Raw genomic sequence first — 16,403 nt, 5'->3', positions numbered from 1 at the left:
TTTTCTTTTTAGAAAACTTTTAATGAAGAATTTCTTACAAAATTTGTTTGAAATATAGATATCCGTATATTAAAGACATTGTGAGAATAACGTTTATATATATTTTTTTCTTTAATGTATAATTTTTTGGCTTGAGCCTTCGAAATGATTCCGGGTCTGATCTATGATTTGTCATCATTTAATTGACGTCAAAAATTTTTATTATTCAGTTAACACAGTTTATATCAGTGAAGTGCGAATTCCGTAAAATCGCTTTTTAGCGATATTTTCCAAACATATTCGATACGATAGGAATATTTTATACAAGCTTTTCGATTAATTGTATTTAACCGAAATACTTGGTGAAAAGAAGTAGTCGTTAATCGATATAAAGATCCAAGTATGGCGTTTTCGATTAAATTGAATTCATTCAAAATGTGATTTAAACAAAAAAACTGCGATGACTATTTTTAAAAAAGATTTTTAAGTTTTTTTTCCCGAATAAAAGGTTTTATCTTGCGAAACCGAACCGAAAATAACGCAACTTAGAACGCTAATCCATAATCATTATCAATCAATCCATTTCAATATATTTCGTGTTAAGGACGTTACAAAAAATACAGATCATTGCAAATAGTAATTCACTAATAAAACTCAATGACATAAATAAGATATAGAAAAGACAAGATATAGATAATATATATAGAAATAAGATAAAGAAAAGACAATAAACTAGTCACATAGTAAAAGTAGAACTTTACAAAAATTTAACATAAATTCTATATAGTTATAATTTAATATAAAACATGTTTAAAAATATTTTAACAAAATTACTTACAATTAAATATAGTTATGTAATTATAAAGCTTATAGAAAACTTTTTCCGGAACTTGTTACAGAATATAAGATCTACACAGACATGACAGAATTGAATAGACACCACGATAAAATTTCAACTCTTACTTTATGTAAGGTGAACAAATCTTTATTAAAATAATATATTTACTAAGATTTTATGTTTCAAATTATAAATCTAATTGATTAAGCATGCCAAGATCCAAAAGAGCATTGGAGCTTATTTAATTTTCAACAAGGCCTTATTGTTGGTCATGAAGGTGATCTTAATCAACAAAAAAATATCAGAAAAACTCTCAATCCAACTTTCTTATATCGATAGAGTGGTTGTATAATTTACCAGAGAGGGGAGAGAATTCACATCAATACATCCAGGTTCTCCAGGGCCTCTTGATAAAAATTAAATTTTGTTGAGAGAAATGTTGAAGATAATCCAAGTTGCAAAGCCTCAGATATAACAACACAAGCTAGTATCAGTCCCAGAACAGTTGTTAGGTATCTTTATTAGCTAGACTACTATGGCAAAGCTGCAAGAAATAAGCTACTTCTTCGCCCAACCAATATCAAGTGTACAAAGGATTGGGTTTGTGAAATGGTGGAAAGATCTTTAGCATTTCGGAACTCATATTCTCCGATGAGTCACAATTTGCATTATTCTCAGACAGTGGAAGGGTGTGGGTATGAAGGCTCTGCACCCAAGAAATTGATATCAAAATTTTGTAGCCAACAGTGAAACATGGTGGCTTTTCAACAATGGTTTGGGGTGCAATATGGAGCAATAGTTGGTCAAAGCAAATGGAATGCCAAGGTACTATCAATTCAGCTAAATATGTTTCCATATTATAGGAAAGACTCCTGCCAATATTCTCAAGTGGTCGGATGATTAAAATTGATTCCTTATTGATGGAAGATGGAGAACCTTGTCACATTGCCAAAGCAACTCAAAATTGGTTAAATCAAAATGTGATTAAGAAAATTCAATGGCTGAGTTAGTCACCCGATATAAAACCTATTGAACACCTCTGGGCTATATTAGACTGGCAACTTTTCAAAATGAATAGAAGCTTTTATCAAATAAAGAATATTCAAGATTACTGCATAAAACACCGCAATGAATTTCTCAAGATGATTTTTGTGAATAAATTTTTAGCATGCCTAAGGAGTTCTAGCATTGAAAAATGCAAACAAGATGACAAACAGGATGTTAACTAAGTATTATTCATATTATAACCATTTAAAAACTTTTTCATTGTATCATTTGTCAGTTTCTATACAAATTTTGGTTTATTTAGTGTCTATTCGTGTCTGTGTAGATCTTAATTTTTAATCTTAATTTTGTTAGCTCGTTTGCAGTCAAACATTGATGTGTTCAAGTTTACATTTGCCTAATGGAAGTTATTTTGTCCAAGTTTTTTTGTAGTAAATTTTAACTTAATGAAATAAAAATTTGCTAAATGTAGTAGAGTTTTTTGCAGTCAAATATGTTCAATAGAGCATATTGAACTAAATTTTATATGCATTTAGTTCTATTCTAATGCTGCTGTTCTTTTATGTATGATATATTTTAAGTATGTGAATTTGACTGAATAAATTTGAGGTAATCAGTGCCATTTTAATACAAAAGCTTGATTTGAGGTAATGATTGCCATTTTGATAGCAGAATTGTATATGTATTATAGAGATTGTATATGTTATAACTTTAATAATATTTGTTTAATTTTTTTCATGCATAGTTATTTGACATAGTTGAATTGATTTATATTTTCATGTTATTTTATGCAAACTTAAAAGTATTTATTGCATTAAATTTCTGATGCTTTTTTAAAAGAAAGACAGATGCAACTAATTAATGATGTAACATGGATATCTGGACCATTTATCTGGTTCTGGATTTTGAAGGTTTGATTTTTGATTTATATTTGTTGAGGCAGAAATGTCTCATGATTATTTATTTAAAAATAATACAAAACTTAATTTGTTTAATATTGAATGTCAAAAAGACATTCATTACCTCAAATTTAGTCAATCAAATACAAAGTATTATATAGTTAAACAAAAAACAACAACAACAAAGCACAAAAAAAAGACAAAAGAATTTTTTTAATTTTCATAGTTTCTGGAATTTCCTTTATTTTAATTTTTTTTTTAGTATACTTTAAATTTATTTCTGTTAAATTCTAAGAGTTCTAATAAAATTATATGAAAAACAAATTGATCTTTAACAGGAATTCAAGAGCTGATTAGTTTTATCAATGCAGTAAACAATGAGACAAATAATGCGAATCATGGTAAAAAAAACAGTTTTTTTATTTACTCTATGTACTTACAATGAAGACAGTGGTATATGTTATAAAGATTTGAGAAATGAGTATATTTTAATACCTTAAGGTAATTCCCAAACAAGACATATTGCTGTTGTCTGTTCACCATCCTTCTTAAAGGTATAGTTTGCTTATTTCTTTTTTTGGTCTGATATTATTTTATAAACATATACCCTGATATGATATTTTCATTTTAAATATAATTAAGTTCAATAAAAATTTATCTTTTAAGTTGGATTTATAAATTTATTACTGATAACAATTGAAGACTACAGGGAAGACCCGCAATGTTCACTTTGAGTAAAAATTGAATTTTATGTTTGAAGACTTCAATAGTCTTTAATGTTAAAATTTTTTAAACACCTCTATAGTGGCTGATATGGTGTTTTTTGCTTGTATATTGTCAGAAGTAATAGGAAAGCACCAGTATATGATGAAAAGGATGAAAATACTTAAATTTGTGGATTGTGAAATTGTACGTCTGTGTTGTCTTCAATTGTGTGTGTATCTTTATTTCTAGATTGTTAGTTTTACAAATAATATTGCATATAAAGATTCTCTACAATCGATTTTTTAATAAATACTTTTTTGAAATTTTATGTTGTTCTAATATTTGTTTCACTTTTTATGTATTTGTTCTGCACTTTGAGTTTTAGCAAAATGATCAAGGGGAAATTATTGTTCCTCGTGATTTTTATGTTTGGGTTCAAGAGAAAAGAATTATTTGCAGCGATTTTACACAAACATTGGCAGAGCTAAAAGAGATATCAGATTTGTATGTTTCATAAAATATTTTTTTAGATAAAGATCTATATTTAGATTGGTGAGAGATAGTAGCTGAGTTTTTTTCTGTTGTCCTTTACCCTTTTAGTAAGGTTTTTTGTTCTTCTTTGAAGCCCTCAACCAGAAGATTCTGATGAGTTTTTAGGAGATTGTATTAACCATCTTGCTGATGAAATTCCTTTCCCTGGTAAGATTTGTTTTTTGTGATAATTTAAAAGCTAATGGTTATTTTTTAAAGGTTTTTTTTTTGTTTTCTTTAATTTTTGGTTTGTAATTGGTTTATGATTTTTTTAAAATAAGTTAAATAAGATTTTCAAATGTAACAGTACTTTTATGTTTTTTAGGCAGCTGTTTCGTAGAATTGTGTGCAATAGCAAGTAAAGTAAATAATGAAAGGTAGTTTTAGAAGTTTTAATATTCAATCACTATAAACCAATGAGACTGCAAGATTTTATTTCATTTGGTTAAAACCTTTATTATAAGTTAAGTATTTCTCTGTATTAGTTTAGATAAATGTTTCATAATTAATTATGTTTTAGGTTTATTCTAAAGTTAAGAATTAACTGGTTAAAATTGTTGCCTCAGCTGTATTTCTTCCATGTCTCTAAAGGTTTCTGAAAAAAAAAAATTATTTTCATAAACGTTTTTCTTAGAAATTATCGGAATATTTCCTTTAGATGAAATGGAATAATTCTCCTCAAAACTAACTTGGTATTCTTAATCTTTGTTAAGATTTGGTTTAGTCCATCACCCTGATGGAACATGTAGCATCATAAAACTTGATTATTAAGTACAAACCTAAATCCTAATATCTCTGCTTGATAACTTGAAGGTCAGAATATTTGGCACTGCTGATAGGCATTCTTTCAGTGTACAAGAATGAAAGAGGCTTGGGTATTAAACAGCCACTGTTTCCAACTGTTTTTGACACAACAGCCATTTCTAAAGGTCCATTCCAGTTCTCTCAATATTTTAACATAGGAGGGAAATCTTAGGAAAAAATGGATTGGAAACAATGGATTGGACATGAGGCTTTGTAAAACGGTTTGATATGTTCTAAACTAATTAGAAACATGTTCAGCTCCATCTTGATGATTCCAAATAGTAAGATCAAAAAAATTAAATTTAATTATGAAAAAAGTTTTTCTTCTATTTTGCTTCTAAATAAAAAAATCTTCAAAAAAGAATACTTAAAAGATTTTTTTTTTTAAAGTTAAAATGCAAAAAAAGTAAGAAGTTAAAGTTTAATCATTTTATCTTTCAAGTACTTACATGATTGTATCCAAAATATTAGGATAATAAAATTAACATACCCTTAATATACTCCTAATGTACCTTTTGCTTTTATCGAAATAAAAAGAAAGTTATTATATACTTGTATTCAATTATTGAACTGCAGCTTGCCGAACTGTAATTTGCTCTAATTGTGACCTTTACTTAATTGGATAACATTTGTGTAAGTTTTGTGTCTTTTCTTGAAATTATAAAGACAAAAAGATATAGAGCTTTAACAGACCTTCTATAGTTGAGTTTAGAAGAGATAAAAACATGGAACATACTCCAAAGAACTCCTAGTGAAAGTAGCAAACAAAACTTTGTTCATAAACATCACCTGACAGATTTTCAGCATTTAAATTAAAACTATTTTAACCATTTTTTTATATTTCTCTCATTGCACAGTTTTAAAATTTCATTTATTGAATTTGCATAATTGATTATACTTTTAAAACTTTCAGAAAATATCCATCATTCTTTGTGAATTTTTGAATTCAGTTCTTTCAAATGGCTGAGATACCTGTACTTAAAACACTTGTAATAATTTATATATATATATATATATATATACACTACCGTGCAAAAGTCTCCGCTCATTTGTAATATTTCAATAAAGTAACAAAAGTTTGCAAGAAAATTGCGTTTATTTTTAATTGTTTATTAAACAATGAATTAGACAGTAAATACAATACATTTTAGGATGATTTTAAATATATAAAATCAAGAAAATGTTAATATACAAAGTTGTAAATGTTAAATTTTATTTTCATCAATATGAGACCCCTTGGAGCGTATAACAGCAGCACATAATCTTGACATTCGGGCTAATAATTTATTCATGGTTTCCGCTGTTATCTCATTCCAAGCTTTTTGCAAATGTTCCCATAGCATTTGCTGATTAATAAAAGATGTTTCACCTGCTTCTCTGATCTTCCGATCCAGTTCATCCCACAACTTTTCGATGGGTGATAGATCTGGTGATTGAGGAGGCCAAGTCATAATTTTGCAAACTTTTCCCCTTTCTTTTAGTTTCAAATAATTTTTGCATAATCCAGATGCATGTTTTGGATCGTTGTCCTGCTGCATGATGAATCCTTTCCCAATTATACGAATACCAGATGGAATCACGTGCTTAACCAAAATATTATGGTACATGTGTTTATCCATGGTAGATGTGATTTTAACTAAATCTCCAGTTAACCCATTGCCAAAACATCCCCAAAGCATAATATTACCACCTCCATGTTTTACAGTACTTTGTATACATTGAGGAAGCACTCTTTCATTAGGTAAACGCCTAACATGCACGCGACGTCGGGTACCAAAAAGTTCGAACCTACTCTCGTCTGTCCATAGAACTTTCTTCCAATCTTCTAATCCCCAATTTTTATGCATTTTTGCCCATTCCAATCTTTTCTTCTTATTTACTGCCCTCAACAAAGGTTTACGTGCAGCAATGCGTCCAATTAAGTTGACTGGTCTTAGTCTTCTTTTTACAGTATCAGTTGATACTGGCTTTACCCTTGTTTTGTTGAGTTCTGCTGTTAAAATTGTGGCTGGAATTTTTCTATTTCTTTTGCTGGACACAACAATAAACGTATCTTCTTGCCGTGATGTAACTCTTGGTCTTCCAGAACGTGATCTGTCACTGTTGGAACCAATATCATGCAATCGTTGTAGAGCATATCTCACACCTGATTCGGATATTTTTAACCTGGAAGCAATTTTTCTATATGAATAACCTTCTTCACGTAAAATACATATTTTGCCACGAAGTTCTTCACAATATTCTTTCTTTACTTTCACCATTTCTCAAATTCTTTATTAAATTCAAGACATTAAATGCGCACACTAATGCCATTTTCAAGTATAAATATAAACATAAGTCTATTAAAAGCAACCAATTAAAATTACTGAAAGCATCCTTACCATGCCGGAAAGTATCATGCTACTGTCAAACCTAAGCTTACAAAAAATATTTTGGTTAAAACTTTTGTGCAGTTTTAAATTTAATAAAGAATACTGAAGAACTTTATATGTATTTTACGTGAAAAAGGTTATTCATATAGAAAAATTTCTGCCATGTTTTTAGCAGCAGAACTCAACAAAACAAAGGTAAACAAAATTATTTGAAACAAAAAGAAAAGGAAAAAGTATGCAAAATTATGATTTGGCCTCATCAACTTTTTATATTAACATTTTTTTCTTTTTATATATTTAAAATCATCCTAAAATGTATTGCATTTACTGTTCCTTGCAAATATTACACATGAGCGGAGACTTTTGCACGGTAGTGTATATATATATATATATATATATATATATATATATATATATATATATATATATATATATATATATATATATAAATTAGATCATTTATCAAACTGTTTTTTATTTAAAAAAAAAAGTTCTTTAATAATAAAGGTTTTAATTCACTGGCGCCAGACGTTAAAATCAGATGGTTTCTCTGGTTCAAAGTATAATGTATATTCATACTTTTTTTAAAACTGACAATATTTATTTTACTTAAGGTATAACTATTACATTGTTTTTATAAATTTGTTTCCATAGTTTTCCTTCCTCTGTTTTATCTGCCCTCAAGCGTTTAGAAATCTGGAATCATGCATGTTTCTATTTCCTATCAAACATTAAGCAGGCTGAAAACAAAAGAGTCAGGTAAATCAAGCTTCTTGTCTATTAAAATTAAATAATTTTTTTAGCAAATATTTTATCAAAGTAGTATTTTGTAAACTATACTATAAATAAGCCTTAAATTAAGATTGAACTTCTCTCAAGTTTTGAACAGCTTAGCCCCTTTCTTTAGTCTATTTCTGAAAAGTGGTTAGTGATAGTGGTATAAAACACGGGTGGTCTCTTGTTCCTGGAATTGTTGAACAAATAGCATAGTACTCTTCTAATTTAAAATTTGTACAATCAATATAATTGAGTCTTTTGAAATGTAAAGGAAATGTATTCTTTCGATATTTTGTCTATACCATTCATACATTTTCTCAGGTAAATTGATGGATCTGTTAGTGACTGTACACTAGCCCTTGTTACAAGTTGTTTGATAGTCTCAGGCACCATCACGGGAAATCTTTCCATGTGATCTAGCAAAAAATGTCATACTATAGATACCTCATAATCTTGTTCATGGCAACAGAAATGAGATGTTTTTATAGTTTTTGTATTGGGTTCCTGCACCATCACTGAAATATATGCAATTAGTTGACATATGTTTGAAGTAAAGTGTTATAGTATGGTTGAAGTAAGGTGTTATAATATGGTTGAAGTAAGGTGTTAGCTCTTTTAAATATTTTAATACTTCATTTATGAAGCAATAAAGTTTGTGTTGTGATGTAGATGGTCTAAGATGATGCAGACACTTACATTTTACCTCATTTTCTTCCATAAAGTAAATGAAAAAAGAATTCAATGTGACTTGAATTAAAAAACTTTAAATTTCATTAAAGTCTAGTAATATTAAAATATGATTATATGACAATGTGATTTTTAGATGTTGCAAATATGCTGCTTAATTTTTTTGCTAGATTATGGTGGCCTTATAGTTGATCTATTAGTTGACAAACATTTTCAATAAAATTGTTCTCTGGAAAGAGTTACTGAAACAAAATCATAATTTTTATTAGCTTTTTGCTAATAAAAATTATGATGGTTGAATGTTATTTCTTCAATATTGTGTTTATCAAAAGAGTGGTCTTTAACTCCATTGTTGCCTGCCCAGACACAACTGTGCAGCATGCAATTTCAATTCATTGAGTCATATACAATTATATCCAGAGTAAAAGAAATATCTGTTATTTTTAATACTTAATGGTTTGCCTTTTAATGTCTTTTCAATGCAAAATTAAGTTAGATCTGAAGGTGCATTTGCCATTTGTTTTTAACTATTTTCTAAAAAATATATTACAATTTAGTATTAATACAGTTTTATATTCAGGTTTCCATGGGTTTCAACCCAAAATAAATGAAATTAAAATGATAAGTAAAGTGCATTAATAACTTTTTTCATTGTTTTAAACTTTTGTGCTAATTTCAATGTTCTAACACCTTTTTTTTTTAAAATCAATTTTTTCTAAATAATCAATAGAAAAAAAACTAAATTCTAAAAAACACTGTTCATCCTATGTTTTTGGTGATTCGAAGTGAAGACAAATTATTTTAAGTTTTAGCTGGAGCCATTTTTAGGACTTCATAATTGCCCACTCAATTGTGTTATATCAGTGAATTTCTAAAAATTAGCCAGCCTACCACATATAGAAACAAAAAAAACATCTTGTCACTTCTAAAATTGATAGCTTTGTTTATTGACCCCTCAAAAAAAATCAACTTTTTAATCTAAAAACTTTAATCTAAAACTTTAGTCTATTCAATATGAAATGGCCCTGCAATTTTATTAAAGTATACAGCAGTTGATGCAGTCTTAGTAATTCATTGTAACATTGCAATTTTTTGTGTTTACCTCTAGATCACTTTGGTTGGATCACATTGATTTTCGTTGTGTAAATGAAACAGAGATGATCACTTTTTACATGAGACAACTTGTATGGCAAGGAAGATTAAGTGTTCAGTTAAAACAGGTATTTTTTATGAGCAGAGAATTGTAATGGCTAAAATTATCTCTCAATACAGACACTCTGAAGTATTTCTCAATAGAGGCACTATGAAGTATTTCTCAAAAGAGGCACTATGAAGTATTTCTTATCTAAAATGTTTGCTGTGTTTTGTTGTTATGTAGTATTTTAGAAAAACAAATATTTCATTTCTTTCATAAATTATTGGCACATAAAGGATCAAAGAATGCCTAGAAGCCAAAGAATGCCAAAGAAGATCAAAGAATGCCTTGAATGCCTCAAAATGTAGAATTCTACTTTGGAAAAAACTTTTGTTAAATATGATCATATTTGTTTCACTTTTGTATATACTATATATTCCAGTTTATAAGTTTACCCATTTTAACAGTCAACTTCCTATTTTCAACTGGAAAGGATAGTTTAATGTTTTATAAAAAATCTAAAATCTCAACTTTTACACTGTTATATATGGTATTTCTTAAAAAGTTTGTTTGTCTTGCGTTTGTTTCGTCTGTTCTTGTGTTTGAAAAAAAAGTCCTTTTTTTTCAAAACTCAAGAACAGATGGAAAAGTAAAGTCTTGTTACTATAAACCGTCTTTACTTAATATTTTTTCTAAATTTAGAATAATAGATTATTCTTGTGTCTTAATATAGAACTATAAAAGTTAGTCTTTAATTTTTGAACTTTTTTATTTATTTTAGAATTCTGGAAATCTTGATATTGGCAATTATTATTTGGAAAAAATGAAGGACTCTGATTTAATAAATGAATCTTTTTTTGATGCTACCCAGTAAGTCTAAGAGCTTTGAATGAGATTCAATCTTTAATAATAAATTGTGTTTGTCTTTTTTATGTAAAATAAAGTAGTCTTATACTTTTGTATAATAAAGATAACCTTCACATAATTTATCTTGTTTTACTTAGGTCTAGGTCACTTTTTTAAACTTTTAAAAGCCTTCACTTATATACCAATATAAGCAAGTAACTAGAAATTGATTTATCATATTATATTGCATTAGTAAAATGCTTTGAGAAAACTATTTATGAATGCATGAAGGGTTTTTACTATCAGATATTTATAGGTGAGAAACATATCCATAATCTTAATTTAAATTTGTCAGGTTTTAAAAAACTTGTTTTAATTTTTTTGTTTGTATATTTCATGACCATAATCAATAGAGAGATTTAAAAGCATTAGTTTTAGTTCACTTCAGCTGGAAAATTCTTCTGTTGTATTTTCAAGGGAAAATGAGCAATTGGTGGTTGATACATGTTTACAACTGGTTGCCTTGATTGAGCAGTGTGATGTTCCATTACACTATGTGATACCTGTAAAATTTCATTTGTATCTTTCATCAAAAAAGTAGAAAATATTAAAATTCTTTTCTATAGTTTTCTATTTTTGCAGCAAAATTAGTTATATTTTTTTTAAAAAAATATTTATATAAAAGATTTTGTTTATATAGAAAAAAAACAAACTTTTTTTTGAGTTTTAAATTATGATGGTATCCTTAAATACTAAAAGATACAACTACAAAGAAAACGATACCAAAGATCCTATGAGTTTACTTACACCAAAGGTTGGTCTTTAAATGTCTTCTCTTTAAAGCTAACTATAAATCTTGTTAATTACTAGCTTTTTGTTTATTTTGTAAAAAAAATATATACCTTTTAAAGTTTCAAAGATTCTTTTTTTAAATAAGAGATTGCCTTGAAAATTCTTTTTTTATATAAGATATTGCTTTAAAAAATTAAATAAGGTAAATGATTCTCAAATAATCTGACATTTTTGGCAGCCCGCTAATTAGTGCAGCTAGGATTTCTTTTTTTTGTATTTGAATCAATTGTTTATTATTTTCTATTAAAAAAAAATTAATCTGAAATCTTATTGATAATAAATTGATTTTTTCTTAATTTTCTTTTGTTTAAAAAAAATTAAAGGGATATTGGTGGTTGGGCATATTAAAATATGACTGCTTATCAGTTCACAAGAAAAATGTCAAAACAACTTATGACTGGGAGCAGTTTATTCTCCAAGATTTTACACAGTATTTAGGTATATGTTTTTTCAAATGATTTTTTGTATTTAGAGTAAGGTGTTTACTAAGTATTTTAAACAACTTGTCTGCTTTTGTAATACAACAAATATATATAAGTATAATATATATATATATACATATATATATACATATATATATACATATATATATATATATATATACATATATATACATTCAATATAAATATAAGTATAACAAATAATTCTTCAACAATTGTTAAAGCATTAAGTTTAAACATTTTTTCCTTGAATCTGATCCCTTATAGTTAAGTTTCTTTTGTAAGTTTTTTTTGTAGATTTACTTGTAAACTTAATTTACTATAGCTTGTGATCAAATGCAGCCGGCGCTTACCAAACATGTAGCTGTATTGATAACTTATGAGTCAACTTGCTCAATTTTATACTTCTTGCGAAGAAGAGATGTCATAAATTCTGAAGGATTTTTAGAGTTACATAGTATGAACAAAGAAAAAATTCAGTTTGGTGTGTTTACTTAAATTTTAAGGTTTAATACTTTCATATATAATAATTTTCTTTAGTGTTGAAAAAATTGATGACATCACCAAAATAAACTAAAATATTTATAAAACTTGGGAGAAAGGTTAAATGTTTTAAAATTTATTTTCATTAACATCTTTACAATAAATATTAGTTACAGATAATTCATAGAGGCTTTGTTTATAAAAGCATAGTTAATTAGTAATGTTTATCACAAATGGTTTGATTTGTATATCACAAATGTGTACTTTGATTCGTATATCACACATGCGTGCTTTGATTCGTATATGTTAATTTTTTGTAAAAATAATTGCTTTGTTAAGTTTCCAATAATCCAGATGAATGGTGCGAAAAACTATCATGGGATGCTAAAGAAAACATATCTAAAGTATCAAGGTGAGATTCTTCCTTGTTGGGAGATAATTGATATCCATTAATCAGCATTCAGTATAAATCTCTTGAAAGTAGTCTTGCCATAAATGTCAGCTTTAATAGCTATAGTTAGTAGTAACTATTATTTGATGACAGTCTCCAAATTGACACTCTAACAAACTGTAGATAAAATGAAGCTAGAAGTTAAATAAAAAAATGTCAGATGAAGCATTTATGCAGTCAATTAGTCAATTTAAAGCTTATGGTGTTCTTACATATAGTTTGCAAACATATTTCTTTGTTCAGATCGATTGCTCGTTGTAAGTCTGATGACTTCTTTATGAATGGAATTGCAATATCTGTTCCTGACACATTAAAGCAAGGTCTGTCCTAAAACATTAATGCTAAACTTGGAATTAATGTTTTTCTGTTAATCAAAATTTGAGAAAATTTTTTTTTTTTTTTTAAGGAGTAAAAAGAGACGCAATTATAGAGTTGTTGGAAATGTTTGACGAAAATGGCTGCCTAAAAAAATCTTATAAACTGCAGTCTATTCCAGTGATATCAGATTGCTTGTTAAAAAATATGAAGTCAGAAGGTACTATTTTTTATGTTGTTTTCAAGCTATTTTTAAAAAATTGGCCCCAGGCCAGTTTACTACATTCAAGTTGCAATCTGTTTGCTTGCGTTTATAACATTCTACTTTAGGAATTTTTTTTTAAGAGTATGTAAAAGGACTAATGTTTGATGAAGCAAAGCTTTTGATTGGTCACGGTATTGAGTATGTTTTTATTTTGCTTTCTCTTTTCTGTTTATCTTTTAGTTAAATTTTAGTTGAGAAAACTCATTACACCAGCAATTTTCAATATATTTTAATTTGCGATATTCTCAATATATTTCTAATATTCCATTTTCAATGAGTTCAATTTTTTGTTTGAATAGATAAATAATATGATGATATAATAATATAATAAATAGATGAATAATATAATAATATAATATAATAGTATAATAAATAGATAAAAGTATCATGAAATAACTTTTTTTGTTTTTTTTTGCAAAAAAAAAAAATTTCAGTTATTAATTTAGCGTGTATAATGAGTCCCTGCTGTTAAATTTCAAACAGTTGACAGGAGATTACAGATGAAACAAAAGAATTAAGTGTGCACCTCTCAGCAAAAATCATTGTAGTGCATTTATCAAGAAATTTTTTTTTAATATATTTGCTCTTTTTTCAGAAAAATTTTCTGCTGCACTTTTGATTAAAAGACTTTTAAAAGTAAGAGAACTGTAGTTTTAAAAAAAAATGCAGAAAATCAATAAAAAAATAAATTTTCCTTTGTTTAATGATCTAATACTTCAAACTTATCACACAGAGAAAATCAATGTTGCTGTTTGTTTTTGCAGGCAGCATACAATTTTTGTACCACTTTGATTCATCTATGCTCAACAAACCAAGATGTTATCAGTGCATTCTTAAGCACTACTTGGTATGTTGAGCGTGGATGGTTTCTGGTTGAGTAACAGTCAGTAATAAGCTTTTTTGTAGCGTTTAAATATTTTTGAGCTCTTGAAATCACTTTGATTGTAAATCATTTTGATTGGTAATTTTTTATTCTTATTGTGCAGTAAAAAAACTTAAATAACTATGGAAACATGTTAAAGATTTTTAAAACTAGACATTTAGTAGTCCTTTTTTTTCAGCTTGTGGTTTTTTTAATATCAAAGAAATTGAATAGTACTAAGTTGTTCTCATTTAGGTATTGTGTAGACACATTTGGTGCCGTGCGTTTAGACAACCGATTATCAAAAGTTCAAAAAAAATACATTCCTGATGATACTATTAATCTGAGTTCTTTTATTCCAACCAAACTTTCGGTATCTTCAGATAAAATAGCTGAAACTGACGATGTATTTCCAAGTTTAAAAGCTACGACTGATTGTCCCAATGACAAAGGTAATTTCTTTTAAAGTGGTGTTTTTTTAAATATATATTTAAAAAGTTAAAAAATTTTAAACTTTTTTTTTTGAAATTTCTTTTAAAGGAAAAGAAACACGTTCTCAACGCCATAAAAGGGTATGAAAATTTTTGTTATAATCAAATTGTTTTTTCCTTATGTTAATTGATTTTTGTGCGTTAAATCCGTTGCAAAAATATATGTACTAAATTATGTTTCTTTCTTTAATTAGCGTTTAAAAATTCTAGTGGAAGGAGTTGTTCAAAAGTACGGTCATCTGTCTAAAGAACACGAAAAATATGCTTTGTGTTGCAAAGCATTGTTTCAAGAAACGCTGAACGAGGCAAAGGTAAGCGGTTTTCTTTCAAGTGAGCTTAAGAGCCGAACATTAATCAAATTTTGTTTTACTGAATAACGTTTGTTCCATAATTTTGTCTTGGTTCATAGAGTTTAAAATCGTCAAAAGGACTAAACGAGCAAATGAAATTGATCGCCAAAAACCATCTTAAACAGGTTTTATATTATTATCAAGTATTCTGAATCCTCTCTAAGATTCTTTTTTTTTGTTTTGTTTTGTTTTTTGTTTTTTAAAAAAAAAGGAGAACCTTTTAGATATTAGTAAGAGAAGGATGTCAAGTTTCAACGAGTTGCAAGAAAATTTTTATAAACGATGAAGTTTGCTTGTGAAAAGACGCCAGTAAAGTCGTCTGCTTTTATCGTGCTGGCGTTCAGCAAACCTAATTTTTATCTGTTTCTTTACTTTTTAATAGTTTTATATTCTTCAGCTTTTGAATGATCATGAGAGCTTTTCAAGGAATAATTAATACAAATTTTCAGAAAATTAACAAAGATAACCGAAAAGATAAAATTTCAAATGAATATTTAAAAACTTCTAAATGTTATTTTTTTTTAGTAATATTTTGAAGTTAATAAAAATAGCTTTTTATTCTATTTCTTGGTTTCTATAGAGTCTATGAGAGCAAAGCTTTCCGAAATAACTTTGCTAAACCTAATGAACCAATTAGTGTTCGTAAATTTTTAAACTACTTCACAGTGGTCCAGAAATAGTGCTTTTAAAGCATAAATCAGTTTTTTTTGTAACTAACAAAACTACGTTTGGTCCCTGGTGGTTGTTATCAACTACATCTAGGTAGTGTTTATCAACCCTTAAAATGCCAAAATATATAAATGTTACATATTTTTCATAAATAATTTTTAAACATCAATTTATTTAAAAATGGCTCACAGCATCTGAGGTTGAGTAAGGACATCTTTCATCTTTCGTCAAAAACAATCTTATGGACGTTCTTAACAACATAGTGGGTGCCCAGGAAAAAAATATCTGCAATGTTTCAAAAGTTGAATTTTTCATGAATCTTAAAGAAAATCTCTAAAGCTCATAGAATCCAAAATGCTCATCATCCAACTTTTATTTAAGAAAAGAATCAAATGATAAATTTACAGAAGGCTGCACCTTAGGGAGGTCCAGTTCCCCCTTGGAGTTGTAACTTTTCAGAGAAGCAATGCAAGGGTCGAAATTGAAAACCAGCCTCCGAATCACACCTTTATTAGAAAGTTTTTTTAAAAATTTTCTGATAAAATGTTTGCGATAGTTCTTTACATCTTTGGTTCTGCTCCCACGCGCTTCGTCAGATTACTCTAATTGGAGGAAGATTGTTGCTGACAACAATGATACGAAGTGAA

The 16,403-nt window shown here is 27.7% G+C and overlaps 1 protein-coding gene across 2 annotated transcripts; it reads left to right on the top strand.

Moving 5' to 3' along the window:
* The first annotated feature begins 885 nt into the window (after window positions 1–885).
* LOC145189751 (mdm2-binding protein-like) lies at window positions 886–15,648 on the top strand. Of its 2 annotated transcripts, none has more exons than XM_090091926.1 (22): window positions 886–2,733; window positions 3,060–3,122; window positions 3,223–3,275; window positions 3,812–3,930; window positions 4,052–4,125; window positions 4,283–4,334; window positions 7,788–7,892; window positions 9,706–9,817; window positions 10,514–10,602; window positions 11,056–11,157; window positions 11,338–11,392; window positions 11,754–11,868; window positions 12,196–12,354; window positions 12,693–12,765; window positions 13,048–13,124; window positions 13,211–13,339; window positions 13,465–13,522; window positions 14,502–14,698; window positions 14,787–14,818; window positions 14,932–15,048; window positions 15,147–15,212; window positions 15,312–15,648. In XM_090091926.1, the coding sequence occupies exons 1-22, from the start codon at window positions 2,694–2,696 to the stop codon at window positions 15,384–15,386; spliced, it is 1,962 nt and encodes a 653-aa protein (XP_089948052.1). In that variant the 5' UTR covers window positions 886–2,693; the 3' UTR covers window positions 15,387–15,648. The 2 variants fall into 2 exon arrangements, with proteins under 2 accessions (XP_089948052.1, XP_089948053.1); XM_090091927.1 differs by having other exon boundaries at window positions 2,658–2,733; window positions 3,806–3,930.
* The last annotated feature ends 755 nt before the right edge of the window (window positions 15,649–16,403 follow it).

This window comes from Hydra viridissima, unplaced genomic scaffold, assembly GCF_058129835.1.
Source record: "Hydra viridissima isolate aposymbiotic clone 2 unplaced genomic scaffold, HvirCarnegie_v1 scaffold_6, whole genome shotgun sequence".
Taxonomy (NCBI): domain Eukaryota; kingdom Metazoa; phylum Cnidaria; class Hydrozoa; order Anthoathecata; family Hydridae; genus Hydra; species Hydra viridissima.
This window is presented reverse-complemented; position numbering and strand designations above follow the sequence as displayed.